This window comes from Sturnus vulgaris, chromosome 2, assembly GCF_052056855.1.
Source record: "Sturnus vulgaris isolate bStuVul1 chromosome 2, bStuVul1.hap1, whole genome shotgun sequence".
NCBI classification, from domain to species: Eukaryota; Metazoa; Chordata; class Aves; order Passeriformes; family Sturnidae; genus Sturnus; species Sturnus vulgaris.
This window is the reverse complement of record NC_142244.1, coordinates 106,146,835-106,165,743: the sequence shown is the minus strand read 5'-3', so window position 1 is coordinate 106,165,743 and position 18,909 is coordinate 106,146,835. Positions and strand designations below refer to the sequence as shown.

General features: G+C 39.8%; 1 protein-coding gene across 2 annotated transcripts in view; it reads right to left on the bottom strand.

Moving 5' to 3' along the window:
* The window catches only part of PDK3 (pyruvate dehydrogenase kinase 3), a 50,474-nt gene extending 38,688 nt beyond the window's left edge, over nucleotides 1-11,786 (bottom strand). Inside the window, exon 1 of one of the 2 annotated variants that reach the window (XM_014879711.2) lies at nucleotides 11,565-11,786. In XM_014879711.2, coding sequence (XP_014735197.1) covers nucleotides 11,565-11,670 — 106 coding nt within the window. In that variant the 5' untranslated portion in view covers nucleotides 11,671-11,786. The remainder of the gene's footprint in view (nucleotides 1-11,564) is intronic. The other variant, XM_088160336.1, reaches the window with a different exon arrangement.
* Nucleotides 11,787-18,909: the final 7,123 nt, after the last annotated feature.

The following is an 18,909-nucleotide window of genomic DNA, read 5'->3' as shown; positions in this document are numbered from 1 at the left end:
TTCCAAAGTTACAAAAAATGAAACTTGAAGAATTGAAAACAAAAAGTATTTTTAGATCTTACTGAACTATAATAAACATATCACTTCTATGAAGTCAACTAAGTTCTGTCAAAAAACTACTGCCAGAAGACCAGCCTAAAGCTGCAAGTAATCTTTCCCAAATACTTGTTGCTCTTCTTCAGCCCAAATCCCCTGACTACTTGGGCCTTTTCAGCCTAGGGGAAAGCACACCAACAGGGGTGGTTGAGCTTTCTCAGTCTAGATGGATTATGTTCACAGATGATAACTCAGTTATTACCACTGTATGGCCTTTGATTTGCACTCTGCCATTTCACTGCTAAGTGCAATCCAACTAGGAAGCTCACATGTTATTTAGCTTTCCAGTTAATTCTCCAACAGTCACGTGATAGAGCATATGGATAAAACAAGGGCTGAACCAGTGAAACAGTTGAGCTTAATAAACCATTTCCAATTTATGCAATTCAAATACCACATTCAAGAACTCTTTGACTGGCAAGGCAGCTGCAATGCTCACTTTCTGCTCCAAAGGAAAATTTCAGCACAGCATTCACTCGGGAGAATACGTTAGCCTATATCCTGGTGTCTGAATGACCAGACCAAATCCCATTCATAATCGAGGTCTAGACTTTTGAACGTAAGCAGTTAAAAATAAATACAACTACTCTTGAATTTGTGTAAGAAAAAATTACTTATCTCCACTTATTTCCAAAACACCTAAGAGTGAGCTGGTTTATGTCTATGTGTATTAATTACAATGCCCATGTTAAGGAATACCACCGGCATCAAGAAAAATTCAGTTCATATTTTCATATAAACACAGGTAAATATAAAATGTCAGTTAGCTGTCCTTAGCACATCAGAACAGCTCAACATGGAGTGAATAATTACATTTACTATCATATTAGCTATAAACTAATTTAATAATAAATAATAATAACAACAATATATAACCTGTCAACTTCAGTAAACCTATTTCAAGTAAATGGTGCTCTGTATGAAACTGACTGTGCTGGAAAGCAGCTTAACTTACTGCTGATCTGGAACAGATCAACAGGAGGAATTAACAGATGCACTGCAATCATTAATTTTAACTCCTACAGCAACTGCCTTCCTGTCACAGAAAAGACCCAAGTGAAAACACGTCTGTCCCTCTCAAAAGGAATGGATTATCAGATAATCACTTGTCAAAGCTGTAAACCAACACTGTGTACTTTTAAACAGAACAACCCAAAGTAAAATAAAAGCAGGAAATTATTTTAAAATAAGCTTCCCTCATCTAAAATTAATGTTTAGCTGCTTACCACTCGGTTCTAACAAAATAACTTTTGGAGTATTTTAATGCATTTGCCAAGAAACAACACAGTAATCAAAACTATCTATAATGTTTAATGCAGAGGCACTCAACCAGTTACCCACAGGCTGTATTATTTTTGACATATAGACCCAAGGCTGTATTTCCTTTGAACAATTTGGGAGCAGACTGAAAGTCAGGTGAATCATTTCAGCAGCAAAGCTCTGTCTCACCATTATCACAGGCACTCCCCACAGAAAATGACATGCAAAGAGCCAAAATGTTCTCAGGAGAAACCCTGGCCCTGATCTGTGCAATCCAGCCTCCTTCCCTAGCCAGGCACCAGGGGCTTCTAAAGCAGACAAACAAACCCAAACAACGTGGCTCTGCAGGCCACATCAGCTGCTCTTCCACCAGTGCTCCTGAGCCTCAAGCAGGGAGCAGCCAGCCCGAGCAGCACAGAGAGAAGGGCACAGCAGCCCTGGCCTCCACTGCCAAGGGGCTCTGTGGCTTTCAAACACGAGACTCTGGACAAAACAAATCTTGTGTTTTGCTCTGGTGGCACAAAATTTTAGAACAAATTTTACACTTGTTCTTTTTTTTTTTTTTTTTTTTTTTTTTTTAGATGTAGATGAGGCTTAAAGCACCAAGCCAAAGAAACCTTATTCCCCTTTTGATGATCTGATCAGCTTCTGTTACAACAAACTGACCAGAAAAGACTGAGTTCTGCTGCTTGGGTCTTACAATCACCTTTTCCTCCCATAAGAGGTAAAAATCTATTTCACATTAAAGATTATAATTAGATGTTCCAAATTTTTAACACTCTCCCTAAGCTCTCAGAACTTTGACAACTTCCTTCCTAACCTTTATGAAAAACTTCCATACTTCTCTCTAACCATTCCAGAAAAATACAAATCCCTGCTTTATCCTCTAGTTCCTGACAACCTGCCAAAGAAAAAGCTATTCCAAATCCCCAGCATAAATAAAATTCATGTTTATGAGCAAAGACTCACACAGTTAAAACCAATTACATAAAAATACTGCCAATACCACATGCTCCAGTTTCCCTTCAGTCTCACTTAGGTGAAATGCATTATATTATAAAACATCATGTTTCAAAACACTTTTGATAATTAACAAACCACATTACAAAAAAGATTAGAGGATTCCCCTATGCCGTTGCTAGTTTTCAGAGTTTGAAGGTATTTTTGCAGTCTATAAAAATCTTTCAGAAAAGCATAAACAAGAACTAAAGCAAACAAGTAGCAGTTAAAATGTAAATTATTTTTAGCAAAAAAATTGCCTCTCTCTTTATTCACAGTCTTAAACCTAATTCTGAGAAATACCAATTATAATTTGCACCAGCCGACTATTTTAATGAATTAAGTCAGTGAAAATATTTATAATACTGTGACACTTTATGTTGATTTCAAACTAACAGAAAATAATTTACACAGAACAAAGAAACATGAGAGAATGTCACATTTACATAGAAAGGTTTAAAGGAAACAAGAGCCAATAACATAGTCTCTTAAAACGCACAAAGCATCAGAAAAAAGAGAACTATACCTCAAGTGTCACAGTTCAGTGTTCTAATTCATCCTTTCAACCTAATATTTCCAAAAAGAAAAATCTCATTTAACTGACTCCAGGAAAACACAAGAGCCTAAACATTTTTAAAAGGATAAGTAGCAGCCTGAAAAATATTTCAGTAGTTTTGAGAAAAAGGTGGCTTTTAATAAAGGCCATAATATTAAGCAGAACTGGCAACAAGCAAAGCTGTTCTACTATAGTAACTGTGGAACTACATAAAACAATTCCTAAATCTGATTTTATGATGGATTATGCTGATAAGAGTTAAAGGAGACTGGAGACATACCATTCACTCTTCACAACACAGTCCTGTGAAGATCAACGATTGCCAGTGTAACAGAGTATTTATGGATTCTTCTTCACCCACATTGGTGTGAGCTGGCTGCTGGAGCCAGTTTTGCTCACAGGGCCCAAAGGGGCTGTGCCTTGGAGCTGTCGCTGGAAGCGTTGGTGACAAAGCCGTGTTTGGGCTGTGGCTGAACAGGACCTGCACAGCATGAAGGGTTTCTCTCTCCCCTGTACTCATTCCCTACCCCAGCAAGCAGGGCTGGGGGTGAGTAACAGGCTGGATGGGGACAGAGCAGGAGAGCTGACCTGAGCTGGACAAAGGGATGTTCTAGATGACATGATGCCATGCCCAGCAATAACAAACTGGCTGGCTTTGTCCCCCAAGATGTCCACCACACAGTGACTGGCTGGGCACAGCTCTGCTTCTGGGGGGTGGTGAGTGACTGCCTGTGCATCACTTGTTTCTCTTCCTCTTTGCTCTACTTCTTAAACTGTCTTGCTCTCAAGAACATGCCAGTGAGGGGTGGAAGGAGGAAAGCAAGCACCTGGGTGGGTGCTCAGCCGCTGGATGGGGTGAACCCACCATAACACTGAACATCTGATGTAACAACCTCACTTTGAAGTTGTTCCATTGTTTTGTACATTGAGTTTTGTTTGTTTGTTTTTAATTAAGAATGTCATATGGGGCTGTACCAAACTTCGTATAACACCTATTGCTACTGCCTTAGCACACACCAAATAACTTGGAAATTAGACCAGGCCAACACAATCTATTATCTCTTTACTACCTTATTATCTCTTGGTGCTTATCTATGTATTACTTCATTATTAGCTCCATCTCTTTTTTAGCTACTTCAGACAACCTGATTTAACACTAATGTCCTCCACTTCCTTTTTCTGAAAGATAAGCAGGGTATTTTCCCACTTCCAAAACCCTGGGGCCATCACGATCTTCCATGGAGCTAATAAGCAGGGCACACACATTGGCAGAAAAAAAGTGTTCAGCTACTCACAACACACAGAACTGATTTACTTCCACTGGAACCCAGTAAGCCAAGAGGATCTAGACATATTTTAGCTTATCTAAAATTTGGGTCAGGGAAAAGTCCTGATTTCCTTTATGTTTCTGGATACAATTCATCTTTTTCTAAAGACCAAAGCAAAGATGAATTCAACAGTCTTTATCATTATGTACTTACCTTCATCAAGTAAATGTTTCATTTCAGCATTCTTCCCAATTCCTATAAATTATCTCAATATCTTCTTATCTGCTTTTCTATCCTATGACTTTTCACCTTGGCTGTTATTTGTACTGCAACCGAAGACAGATGTCCTTGCTCCCAACTTTCATATGTTTTTTAATCAACAGTATTTCTGGAAATCGTAACACTGCTCTATTGCTTTCTTATCTTTTGTCTGCATCAGAATTGTTCTTCCTCAAACTGACATATCACCTTATACTCCTCCTTATGTCTTAGGAGAGACTCTATCACCCTGTTTTCTTGGCTTGTAGAAGTTATGCTATTTTTAAATCACTCGCTTCCATTCCAGAGAAGGAATGCTACCAAATTAATGTTCATTTTAATCAAAATTTAATTTCAGATTTTCAAGTGCCTCCTTATTAGCTTAAATCTACTCTGAAGAAGGCATTTCAACAATTTCCACCAGTTCCTGGAAGAAAAACACGTCCCACACATTCTTAGATCTTCAAGAGCTACAAATCCTATCTTTTTGTCCTTCTAGAAAGAAGCTTCCCAAGCCCTCAAATTCTGTCAAGTAGCATTCTCCATTGCTTCTGCTACTTGCTAAAAAGAAACAAACCCACTGACATTGTTCATTGCTTCATGCAGATAGGAAGTTCTTGTCTTGGGTGAGAGAGGACATTCAGCCGTGTGCTTAAATGCTATACCATGTTCAGAGAATACAAAAAAAAGTTCAAGCATGCAGACATGTCCATGTGCAGGCAAAGATCATTCCCTTCCCAGCATCCCAAGGCAGAGGACCGCACAGCTCCTCTGATCAGTCACAGACAAACAAAACACAGACTGAGAAATTTTCTGCTGTTTTGGGAAACAAAACTCACACAATTCCATCAGCTGAAGGATGCTCACTTGTAGACTACCAGCCTATGTTTACAGGCAAGAGTGGCCAGTCAAAACACCTACTGAAGGCAGAATTTTCAATGCTTAGGCTTTATGAGGAAGAAAAAAACCTACCTTGGTGATCCAGTTTGATCATCTACAGCAATTTACGGAATCTGTACTATAACTCTACTAAAATATTGCATTCAGGATAGGTCTCAATTAGTCACAAAAATTAGTATTCATTTATTGAATAAATAGCCTGTAAAAGTGACTGATACAGATAATTCTGTAAATGAAATGTATCACAATCTAGTATTACACAGCACTCCCACACACAAATATCTCTATCATATCAGAGTTCAAGAGTGACAGCTGAACAGTTACCTAACCACAATGACTCTTCCAGACCTTCAAAACAATCAATATTAGGCCTTATAAAACCCTTCAATATTATATATAGTATTGGAACATCACTGCCTGCCAGCAACTGGCAGTTGTCAACAGGAACAGGTTATAAATAATACTTGCATCAGAAAGGCTTCCAGCTTACTTGCTGTGCTACAGCCCAATCAAAGAAAAGCCTTTTTAATGTTCTGAAATGCACACTTTATTCATGCCCAGATCCAGGGAATGAAGGACTGGACATGGAAAAGAGGTAACTGCAAAAGAATTCAAAAACAAAAGCAGGCAGACAATCCAGCTTGCATATCCAGCTGTCACTGGTAGCCTTTCAAGGTAAAAACTAAATAGCAGTAAACCAGTTTTATTCCAATGTTCCACAAAACTCCTAAAGGGATTCTATTTAAAGCTCTAAATGACATATTTGAAGAACAATACTGAAAATTCTGGAAAAGCCACAAAAGTTAATTCCATGGTATTTTCATAAGGCTGCAAATAGTTCATTTCGTGTATTTATCTTCACAACATCAAGAAAGGTAACTCCATCACAATGTACATACACGACACAGTGAAAATATTCCAGGCATCAAAGGATCCCAGTCTACCAAGAAAAGCTCTAATGAAACTGCTGGATGGAAGCTGAAGCCAGTCAGATGCAAATAAAAGACAGTAATGTCTGACTAGCATTCATCCTCCTGATCCCACTCAGTGGTCGGCATACCAATGGTTAACATTCGTGCTAAGAGGACATTTTTTCTTTTGAAGATGCATTTAAATCAAGTCTAAAGTTTTAAGAACAATGCACAGAGACAAGCAGAAAAAGCACAGCCGTAAGCAATAAATAGCAGGTAATTATATAATACCTTTTAGCCCTGAACTTTGCAACTGCTATAGATGCACTGTCTCTCCACTAATGTTCTATTAAAAAAATTATAGAAATCTTCCAGTACCTTTTTGTGTAGAAAAAGCTTCCAACAGCCATCTTCTATAAGAAGATTAGTAATTATATTTGGAAACATAAGGCAGGTTTTGATCTCTGCTTTTGTACCCCACATGTTGTTGCTCAAATTGTATCTGCCAGCTACCTTTCCAGTGGCAGGCTTTCAGCTCAGATCCATGCCTCCACCAACAAGGCAACACGAAGCATAAACACTTGAAAAGTCCAATCTAATATTGCTCGCATAAATGGCAGCAACCAACAGCAGTGCTGATACCTGGTTTGCTCTTTTTATCATTTTGGAAGAGGCCTACACATTTCCCCAAGACAGGTAAGTTTAATAGGTACCACATAAACTAAACAATTTCATACCAAAAACTGTATTTAAAAATGAGAAGGATCTATTGATCATTTTTTCCTCCACATATGCCCCAGGGCACAACAGTTCCATGCACTCATTGTGATTATCTGCTGCATGCTCAGCTGTTCTCAGTACAGTAAAATTACTAAATTACAACCTTTGTGATATTTTTCAATGCCACTAACTACAGCAGTCACCACAAATATTTTGATTATAGCCTACAAAATCAGGATCTCCTAAGTCACATTCCACAAGAATTCACTGTGATTCACTATCTTCTGTCTTCAGCACAAGCACAGCTTTTTTATCCAAACTCATTAGTAACTCTATAGTACATGAACACTAATATATGACATATTTAAAGAGCTAACAAAAAACAAGTCTTAACTCCTTAGGTACCCAATTCATCCAAAGCATTTAATTTGAAACTTGAAACAAAAAGGGCTAGAATATAGCTAGGTACAACTGGCCAAGACAACTTCAGTAGTAAACAAGCCCCAAAAGCAGTTGTTTCACGTTTCTGACAAAACACACCTCAGGCTCAGGTGTCAGACACTTGGTCAGCTGAGCAGCAGCAGCAATGAGAGGATTACATGAGTACAGTACGCATTCACAACACAGCCCGAGCACAGCTTCAAATGACTCTTTCACGAACCATCAAAGGATTACACCATTTATACTTCACTGTCTCTTCATTTGTGCTTAATTATATGCAAGCCGTTGCAGTACAACCATTCATTTGACAAAACATTTGTCAGTAACTTTACAACTGAGGTACCCCGACCTGAGCAAGCAGCTTTGTGGAGCTTGCCAGCTGGGGCAGGGTTCAGCACTCGTGCAGCTCTCCCGGGCTGGCTCAGGCCAAGGACAGGCTGCAGTGCAGGCACCAGCAGCACAGGTCTCTGGGTGTCTTTTTTAAATGCCGAGATACTCCTAGAAAAGCAACTCTAGTTTCCTCAAACAGACAGCTTATTACTTCCCCAGGCAAGAAACTGACTGATTGGTTACACATGTGGGTGGCTGCTGATTAGGTATTGGGTATTTTGGATTAACCTGTCACTAAGGCCCACCTTACATGCTGAAGCAAGACTAAATTGAGATGCTCCATCAACATGAATCTCCAGAATGGGCATTTTTTCTCTCAAACAGTCTAGCTCAAAATGTACAAAGATCCACGGACCTGAACGTTAGATGACATCTCTACAGACAAGTTCATTTCAGAAAAGATATTTTAGTAATTAATTTAGTCTGGGTCATTAAGGTATGCCTGCACTTGAAAACCTACCAAAACAACTTCCAGAGGAACTACATAGGTGAATCCAATTGTTAGATTTTGTATTTTTTTCCAGAGCAGAAAAATTATGGAGGTCTGGATAAACCTGGAGCGACATGCTAGTATTAAACAAGGTCAAAATTTGTTTATATTGAAACTCACTTACAGAAGGTCATTCTTTTGCAAAGGAATGAGGTTGCACAAGAACCTTGGGAAATGCACTCCGTAACAAAAGAAACTGTCTGAACAGAGTTCAGGAGCGTGCAAATAGAAAGTGTACACACAGAAAGAAAGAAAAAAGCTGCACAGAGTAAATGCTCAGACTTTCTGATACAGAGGTCCCAAGCCCACGGCACAGTAACCTCTGACACTCACGGCAGCTACAAAGACAGCTGCAAGCTCAACAGAACATGGACACAAACAGGACTCAGCTACAAAAACAAGCGAGTGTCACTGCTTTAACTACTGCCTTCTGGTTTGCTTCACAGGTTTTTAGTACTAGCAAACTATTTTAAACAAACTGTCTCTTATAGTGGTTTAAATAGAGGAATTAAGCAGAGAAAGTTTTAATATAAACGACATTAATTTATATCACTGGAAAGGAATAGAGACTGTACAACCTCACTACGCACACAACTGTGTTCCATACAACCCACACTGCTAGTCAGTAATTAAAAAAAGCCAAGCTGTACCTCAATATACATTGCTACCAACTATCTTCGAAGAGACTCTTCAGCTCACAAGAAATACAAAGTTTCTCTTCCCCAGCTCACCAGAATTTTACACGTTTGTAAATCAGCTTAATCTTAACCAATAAGACAAATACAAAAAGCAACATAAGGAACACATTGTAGTTTCGTTATTCTCAGAAATTAAGTCGAAAAACTTTCTTCACATAAATCCGAACCATAGTGAGTGCAAATTCCATATAAGAAATGTACATCAGACAACAAAATCAGATAGCCATGTTATTCACACATTTCCTTTGTGCTTACTCTTCTTCAACATTTGTTGAAAATTCAGTTATGTTTTTGTAAAACAAGCACCACATTCACTAGCTCAATTAAAAAGACCATTTCTTTTGAAGTGAGACACTAAATAGACTCTCTAAGTGACCACAAAACAGTGTCTTCTTCCCATCAAGTATCCTTACAAATGAACAAAACCAACTGAACTGCACCCTGAGTATCGTGCTCCTTATGTCTGGCATATTTGCTCTCTTCAATACTTGTGTTCAGCAGCACCAGCAAATTCTTTTTTGGCCAACTCAGATATAAGTAACACAGCTCCCTGATATGGTGCATATTGTCCAGGCCTTCCACACTTCAAGTGGGAAAACTTTTACACTGTCACTTAGATTTTAATATAAATTTTTCCTCTAGGCCTATAAGACTCCATCTGAACTTGAAATTACCCAAAGCTGTAAACATTTAGGATCACGTAAGTAACTACATTGGGTTTAATCTATTTGCTTAAACTGTTGTAATTTTCCTACTTGAGTTTTCCCAAATAGAAACAGGCACTAAAGAGTAAGTAAGTGGAGATGTTAAGTGGCCCATAAAACTTATTAAGATCAAAGTGATAGGTTTAACAAAGTTGATACAACATAAACCTACTAATTTTAGAAACTCCTGGTGACCTTCCAAGACTAAACCATAGACCTTTTTTTTTCTTCAGAGGTTTTAAATGTCAACAACTAGATAGCTTCCCATCAGTCTTAAGACATGAAGACCCTTAAATACATAGCCAGACACACACAGAAGATTCCAATGACACATCCAGTGACAACTGGAACACGTCTAAAGAATAAGGCTGGCCAGGCTGTAACATCCTGTTCTCACTCTGTTCATTCCCAGTAACATAAGCCAGGCTTAAAATTGTAAAATAAAACTACTTCTTCTGGAGAATCACAAGACCATAAAGTAATACAGTCTCTACAATGTTAAAACAAATGCAGCATTATGAAAAGGCTGCCACAGAAGAGATGTTCAAGGCAAACATTAATGCAGGACTACACAGAACTCCAGAAATCAAAGAAAAGAAGCAAAGTTTTGTCCAAACACCCAAAGCATTAAAGCAAATCCTGAAATCTTTACACGTCTTTAGTCCCAAAGAGGCTCATAAACACCAATACTTATCCAGCAACAATTTACAAACCCAACTTTCAAATAGGCAAAGGTGACACAATCTGTTTAGTGCCAGGGCTAAAATAAAGATATTCTAAGTTTTAGGCCATTGCCCTTGCCAGTATAGAAAGACACAGTGTAAGAAGCACCAATGCTAGAGAAAAAGCCCAGCAGTACAGAGAGGGATGGGAATGAGATAACAAACTCAGGTGAGTGGAGACCAGAGAAAGAAAGGACAGCTTCTAGTCAGGTTCTCCTTTAAGTGGAGACAAGAGGTTTGGGGGGGTTTTTTAACAGTACAAAATCCTGTTTCACTGAGACGGTATATCAAGCCCATTACTGGCTTTCTGTATTTCCAGCATTCTTTCACTAATACCATTGCCATAATTGTGCAATTGTATCCACTTTTAATCACTTTATAGCTGAACACTGGCTCATTTTTGTCCTTTTGTACCCCTACTGTAAGAGCGGAATGAAGGAGCACTCTGTTAAGCTTCAGGATGTTACACACGGCCTCTACATTCATTCTACCAGCAATATTTGTATGACAATAAAATCTCAACAACTCTCGTGTCAGAGAGCAAGAGTCAAATAACCTCCAATACAGATTTGGGTTTATCGTTATCTAGATGGAAGTATGTTTTTTAACATCAACACAAGCCACACCTGGATTTCCTTCCAGGGCTTCTGAAAAGCAAAAAGCTATTTATCAGCAGCAGCATTTCCTGAAGTGCTCCTGAATTTTACACAAACAGGTCTCCTATACAAGCGCAGTTAAGAGTTCATGTCTGAGCTTTAAGTAAGCCGATCTCTGCATGGCAGATTTAAATTTTCACGCTCATGACCAGTAATTCACTAAGCTCACAAAACGTCAGGTCAGGAACCCTTATTTTGAATCCCATCCTCATGGCACCCGTGTGAGGGGATAAGGCAAGAAGGCGAGGCAAGCCCGCCTCTCCCGGCCCCCGGGGAGGCGAGCAGCGGCTGTTTGCTGGCTACCGGCTGCCCACACCGCGCCCGGGCCCGGGGATGCCAGCGCGGGGCCTGTGGGGCCGGGCCCCGGCCGCGCTCCCGATGCGGACCGAAGAGCCGCGGCCGAGCACCGGGGCCTGCGCGCCGGCCGCCACCGCCGTACCCCGGGAGAGCCGCGGCGACCCCCACACCCCCTCACCCCGCGACCCTGGCACTCACCGAAGTCGAGGAACTGCTTGATGGAGAGGGGCGAGGGGGAGAAGCGCGAGTAGTACTCAATCTGCTTGGGGATGGGGTTCTTGAGCAGCGCCCCGCACAGCCGCATGGCGCGGCCCGCCCGCCTCCGCTGCGCTCCCGCCGGCGGCGGCTCCTGCCCGGGCGCGGCCGCTCCGCGCTGCCCGTCGCGCTGCGCGGCCCGGCCCGGCCCGGCGGGAGGGGCGAGCGCCGCGCCCGCTCCGCGCACGCGCACGTCGGCGCGCGGGGTGTGGGGCGGGGCGGGCGCGTGAGGGCAGCGGGAGCGAGGCGCGGGCCGTGAGGGCAATGTCGGCACAGCCCCGGGGCTCCGGCAGCGCTGGGGTCACAGCCACTGCCCTCAGCCAGGTTGGAAAGGACCTCTGGGGTCAAAGAGTACAGCCTGAGACCCAACGCCGCCGTGTCACCTACACCACGGCGCTGAGTGGCACGTCCAGTCTTTCCTTAAACGCCTCCACGGACGGTGACTCCACCACCGTGTTGTCCACAAAAATGGGATTCATGACCTGCTGTGTAACAAGCCAACAATAATACTCGCGAGGGAGATTTTTTTTTTTTTTTTTAATTTCAGAGTTGTGCAAGCTTGGATGCTCAGTGGTATTCCCTGAATCAAGCACAGTAATTATCAAAACTTCTTACTAATGATAGATTTTTGCAAACAAAAGAATTAGTGGATATTGGCTACAAGTTACATATCTCTCTTATTAATCAGTATTCTTCTATTGGTTAATGATTCTCTCGCCTGTCATGCTAATCAGCTGTCATGCTCAGTCTCCCTGGGTCAGTGGTCCCAATCTCGCCCGGCCAGAATTACCTCTTACTCAGCTGGAGCTGATTTCACCACAGTTGCCGAGTTGGCTTTATTAGTTTCTTCTTGATGTTGGGAGTTCTGCCAGATGTCCTTGTGGTGTGTAAATTCTGCATTCCACTGTCAAGGGACATCTTTCTCCCCGTGCTCTGTTAACCTCCCTCTACATCTGACATCATCACAGCATGTCATGCCCTAAAACTTAACAAGGCAATTCTAGCAACAAGTTGTTTTTCTGACAGCTGGGCATCACTTAGAGCTTGATAGCTAGCTGCTATCTGTCTCACAGATCAAATCTCCCTCTTGTTGATTAAGCTTGAACATACACGAAGATCAAACATCAAAGAACATCCTTTCTTGAGCAAGTTTTATATATTCCACATTTTGCAACACCTTGGCAGTCTGCTCCATTATCTAATCACCCCTTCTGTGAAGAAATTCCTCCTGATGTCCAATCTAACCCTCCCCTGGCAGTTTAAGACTGTGTCATCATGTCCTGTTGCTGGTTGCCTGGAGAAGAGCCCAATCCCCACCTGGCTGCACCCTCTGTTCAGGTTTCAAATGGACCAGTTAATATATCCCAGTTGGTCCATAAGACAGCATTTGCCCATCTGGCTTCCAGCCAAAATACAGCCCTGGGGTATCCAGTACGTGTGAGGCTGGCAGAGCACTATATGTGATAATAGTTGAAATTTTCTGGAAAAGTCCCATTTTTATCTGAGAAAGCATCTGAATACAATTTAGATTAATTTTGATGACTAGACTCAAAAGTGAAGTCAGGTATTGAGGAATCAAAATGTATCACTGAATGCAGTCACTGACTGATTTTTGCTATGATGTGGTTTAGATACATTTAAGACAAACAGCTGGTGACCAATTCCTTATTTTTCTCCAGTGAATTCAAGGTAAACTTCATCAGGTAGTATTACTCTAATTTTATAACTGATTTGCCAAAGAAACCAATATTCTTCAGTTACTGGAAGTCTCTCTTAGTCCTTTCTGTCATGATTTGTCCTTACAAAATTTGAGACAGAGAAATCCTGACCTAATGTACAAAATAACTGGAAAGCATTTTAAAATCACTTCAATTGCAGCTTATAGGAATGACTCGCTTGAAGAGTCATGCCATGTAATCAAGACTGACAAAATGAAACATCTACTGTAATTCTAAAGCTTTTTTGGCAGGTGAGGAAAAGTGTTTTAAACTTTTGTTACATACTCATCAGGATTTGATTGTGATTCATTTACATCATAACTCTGAAATCAGTTGTGGAATCATCTGGCAAAAAACAATATCTTTTTTTGTTAAAGACAGAACAACATCTCCCAAATTAAGGTGAAATTAGCAACTTCAAAGGACGATTCATTATCAACATTTAAACATTACATTATTATGTATCTTTCACATTTGTAAGTCATTCTAGTGTGATTTCAGCTTCAAAAAGTAGCAAGGCAACAGTTAACCATTGAGTTGTCTTTCTAAACACAAAATAATTTTTGCAATATCAAGTGTCACAGCATCTTTTCTTTTGGAAATTTCTTAAACCTCTATTAGCCAACCCATGTGAAAAATTTGAATTATTTTTGTCTATGGTGATACAGATTAAAACCGCAATGAGGACATGCACAAAGTCACTGCAAAAGAGAAGTGTGCTCTTATCAAACATACTCCCAATAGCTTCTCTCAACTCTGGAGAAATCAATGACATAACCAACAGATCAAATTCTCCAAAACCCGTTCAAACACACACTTTAGAGACATTCAAATCCCAGACCCACCCTGCAGCTCTTCATGGCCTTGTACTTAAGAAGACTGCAAGACTTGCTTGAGAGAACATAAAATGTACATGGGAGAGGCTGTGGTTTTACCAATGCAAGACAGCAGCAAGCATGCACATAAACCTAGTTCTTAAACAATCAGCCTAAATAAAGAGAAGTCAGTGGCATAAACCATGCAAAATACAAAATGTCACTAGTATCAATAGGTTTAAATGATAAGCTGAGTTTTGTTTTTTGGGCCAGTTGGATTTCTCATACCTGATACTTGCCTTCTTTATATGTTTCAGAAGACATCTGGTGCAGAAAAGCTTCCTGAACTCATTCTGTAAGAGCCTCCATGCATCTTTGTTTATATGTTAAAAAACCTTCTACAGGCACACAGGAAAGAAATTACGTGCCCCTTAAGAAAATATAATTTTAACATTGATAATGCCTAACACTGCTGAATTTTTCTGGTGTTTTCCTCATCTCTCTTTTACTGAGGGTATTATTTTCATATTTTCCAGTTATATTCAAATCTGGAATAACTAGAATTAACCAAGGGGTCAAAGATGACCCACTTTTACATGGCCATTTAGAAGCCATAACAACTTAGTCCCTTGTTCAATTAAAATCTGTGAGCACACAGGCAACTGGAAACCTCAGCACCTGGAAGGGAATTAGGGTCTTGGTACGGACACCTGCCAGAACCCTGCACTGAGGACAAGATGCCTGTGGTGTCCTGGCCCAGAGAGCACCACCCAGCCCCAGACACATCAAAGAATCGATTTTTGTTGGGCCATCACTGTGACAAAGGAGATGGATAATTAAATCTGAGTAAACACTCTTGCCTTAATAATTCTTCTTGGTTTTCTGTTGGAGTTGGTATAAAATTAATGCTTCTAACTCACAAACCACAGAAGCTTTGAGAGGGAAAAGCAGCAATATCAGGCTTTGCTGCAGAGTGATTCCCTAAAACAGAGGAACTGATGGAGAGAATATATGCAAAAGCAAAGCTTTTTAGTGTTTCCTACCGTCAGAAATTTCAAGCACTGACTGTTGACCACTGGATTCAGTGCCTTGGGTTTGTGTTGTAGCTATGATGGGAGGGAAGGACTGTGTACCCAATGACAGAGTGTACACAGAAGAGCCTTTGCTGCTCCTTGTATGGGACTTGTCTTTATATGTTAATTCAGTGGAGCCAGGAGGATAAATAAGAGACCTTTCTAGACTAGTAACCAGAAAATTAAATTACCAGAAAATAAAATTCACCTTGAGTTTTCTTAGCACTTAGTTAAAATTAGAAATTCACTCCTACAGGAATTTGTACCCAAACTTGGTATGGAGATTTTAAAAGATGCCTTTTTGTTACATTTTCAGATCTTGTTCTTTCTGGAGCTTTATATTACATGTGCTTGTTTTCAGGGATCAAAGCTTTTTGCGTGTAATATTTCACCCAATTAGCATTTATTCACAGTGAAAATTTCAGACCTTTAAAACACCAGACCCACAATATCCTTAACAAAGCTTGGTTTATTTCACTGCAGGATACACTGTAGTAGGTCTATAAACTAGCTGCAGGGGATTCAGCATAATGAACTTCTTTGTATGGATGTCAGAGGAAGGGAAAAGGAATGCTAAACTATAAACCATGTTATTAAACATGTTATTAGTGTTCTTTAGACACATTGACTTCGTGGAATTCATAGTAATGTTTTTTTACCAAAAGAAATCAAACTATATTGAAGTTAATATAACCCCTATTTCTTAAAGTTCAGAAGCATTCATTGAGAATGGGGATAATACAATTGAAACATGAACAATAAAAATAATCGATAACAGCTATTTGAGAGAATTTACACAGAAAATTATAGCCCCAAAGTACTTCTTACAAGATGACAGAAAAATCAGCACAAAAACTGGTATAGGGTGATGTTTTATACAAATTCCTGTTCTTCACAGTACTAATATTTGTCAATAACCCCACTGTATTTTCCTCCCTGTAATTATATGCACTCAAGGGTAGATTCAGCTAGTGGATCAAAGCCACACTGGGAACACATGGAGTGAGAAAGGGATAAGGTTCCTTACTGAAGCTTTCCTGAACTTCAAAAGGATCTGGTTTTATTTTTAATAATTTATTACTTCCTAGTATTTGTGCACTCCAGTGAGTAACTTTGGAAGGACTGTTACCCACAATGTTCAGAAGATTGATAGCTCTCGCATTTGGGAATGTGCGTGTACTATTATCTCTTGTTGCTACCATAGTCTACATTTTCAGCCATTATTGTCTATTACCCAAGAAAACAAAGTGTTTTTACCAGGTTTTTTGCCAGAAAAAAACGATAGTCGCTACTCTTAGTGTTCCTCACCCTAGTTAGTTGACCAGCAAAGTTCAGCGGTTTTTCTAAAGGAACCGTCTGGGACTAACAACGATGCACTTAGCAAACCTAAGAGCTGGGAAGTTGAAGAAAGTCTTGACTCTCTTTGCAACCTAAACTACTATGGCTTGTCAACTACTTTATAATTCCTGATTCAGTTGTGTTAGGTTTTTTTAGAGTATGCACTCCACAGTTTCTTCAATTACAGAGCTGTCCTCTGTAATTTACTTTGAAGTAAAGCTAGTGCCCCCATTGAGGTGATGTTGGTTCTGTCAGATCTGTTAGACACCAGCTCTGTGTCCAGCATTAAGGGACAGATCTACATTACTCTTTAATAGCCAAAAAACATATCATGTCTAAAGAAAAAAATAGATTCTTTTCTTTTGAAATATTTAAGGCAGGCAGAAGAGAAAATTCTTGCCATTGAGATAACTGAAAGAGAAAAATAATTTATTAGTATCCTTATTGCCATGGTATTTTGTCCTGTCTTCGCCATAAGGGAACAATTGGAACCAGTGAGGCACAGAACCACACCAGAACAACCCCTTCCCTATAAGACTGTCTTGGTGCTTCTTTTGCCATTCCAATGTACAAAAAAACCCACAGAAAGGTCCTAACTTGCATCTAAAATGTGCAAAACTGAATCTAACCAGCAGCCAGTACATTTGTCACAAGGATTTACATTTAATCTTCTTTTCCAGAAACAGCTTGAAAAACACTAGCTGAGGAAGAGTCACTAATACATAAGAAATACAACTTTGGGTATTGTACTAGAGCCTTTAAAATGGGATTGACAACATACTTTGAAGAGGAGGACAGGCACAAGTTTGGCATTAGTTGGAGAGGAGTGCCTCCGAAGGAAGTTATTTCTCTTCCCTTGCTAGGGAGTCTCCCAGGGGAAAACTCAAAACTTTATTTCAGATTGAGTTGCTGTAACCACTCCCTGACATGCCTTTATCTTTAATGGATATAATCTTAACACCTTTATGTTTGTAGAATTGAAGCCTGTAGGGGTCCTGTGAGGAAAAAGCTGAAAAGGAGTTGATCTCGCTACATGAAGTTTACCATGCAGCGGGAGAAGTTCTTGTATTGTCAGATAAATGGCATAAAATATGCTATCTAGGGGAGCAGGGTTGAGTTGTCTTGCCTTTGAAAATTTTCACATGGAGATAGAAATGCACTTTTTGTTCATTTTGCATAGCAGATTTGTTTTCCATGCACTCAAATCTTCAAGAAGAAACCACCCTTTTTGTTTGAAAAACACCATAATCTGACAGGAAGTTGTTCCCATCTCTGCTGGTACTTGACACCGTATCTAGCAGGCTGAAAGATTGGATAAGCAGGTTTCCCAGGACTTTCACAGCTCTCCCATATAAACTGTCCTGAAACTGGGGTTTTTTTTGTTTCACTGCAACCCATGAGGTGAGAACTAAAGCCTCTAGGAAATACCACAGTTTTTATAGAAGCATCAAAACATTTTCCTTTGAGAATTCACCAATTTCATTGGATTCCTTAAATAAAACAGCATAAAAGTTCAGCTCCCATAACAACTGGGAAGAAGAGCTGGCATGCTTGTCACTGTGGAGCGTTCTGAATGTTAAAAATCTTTTAGAGTGTAATTCCTGCTCCTGAGCTGCACTTTCTAGAGGAACCTCTGTGCCAAGAGACAAGTTAATAAAAAAAATCTGAGTCCAAATACACATTTTGTAATGAATCATCAGCCATTTTCCTCTCAAAGACCAACCAACCAAACAATATTAGGGAAGCACAAGTGCATTTTCAGATTGCCTCCTCTTCCAGATCTTGGCAGTAGAAAATGTGTTGAGGAGAGCCCCTGTTCCAACAGTAATTCTGCCTTTAGAGAACAGTGATGCATCACTTAGTTCCTCTGCATTGATCAACCTCCTTATTACCCCATTATATTTCCTTGCATCTCATGCACCAAATGCTAGAAGTTTTATAATTCAGTGTCATATCAAGTGCCTTCCTGAAATCAATAAGCATTACATGGACTAGAATACTTTTATATAACACACATGCAATTGCAGTGGGTTTGGGTATCACATTTATCTGACCTGATATGTTTTGTTAACCTACTGTTAACAAAATAGTTTCTACTGTTCATTGGGCTTTTTCACTCTATAGATTTGCACATTAATTGGTGGGTATTTTAGTCTTTATTTAAGACCATGTAAAGTTTAAACAAATTATTGTAGTTTCTCAAATTTTTTTCTGTTAAAAACATTTTCCTGTACTTGTTCAGCCAATAGACTATTATCATTCTCATTTTCATATACTCCTTTCATTTGGTATTTATTTGAAAGTGCACAGTAAGGAAACTGAACTAGTTTACATAGCTCAAGTT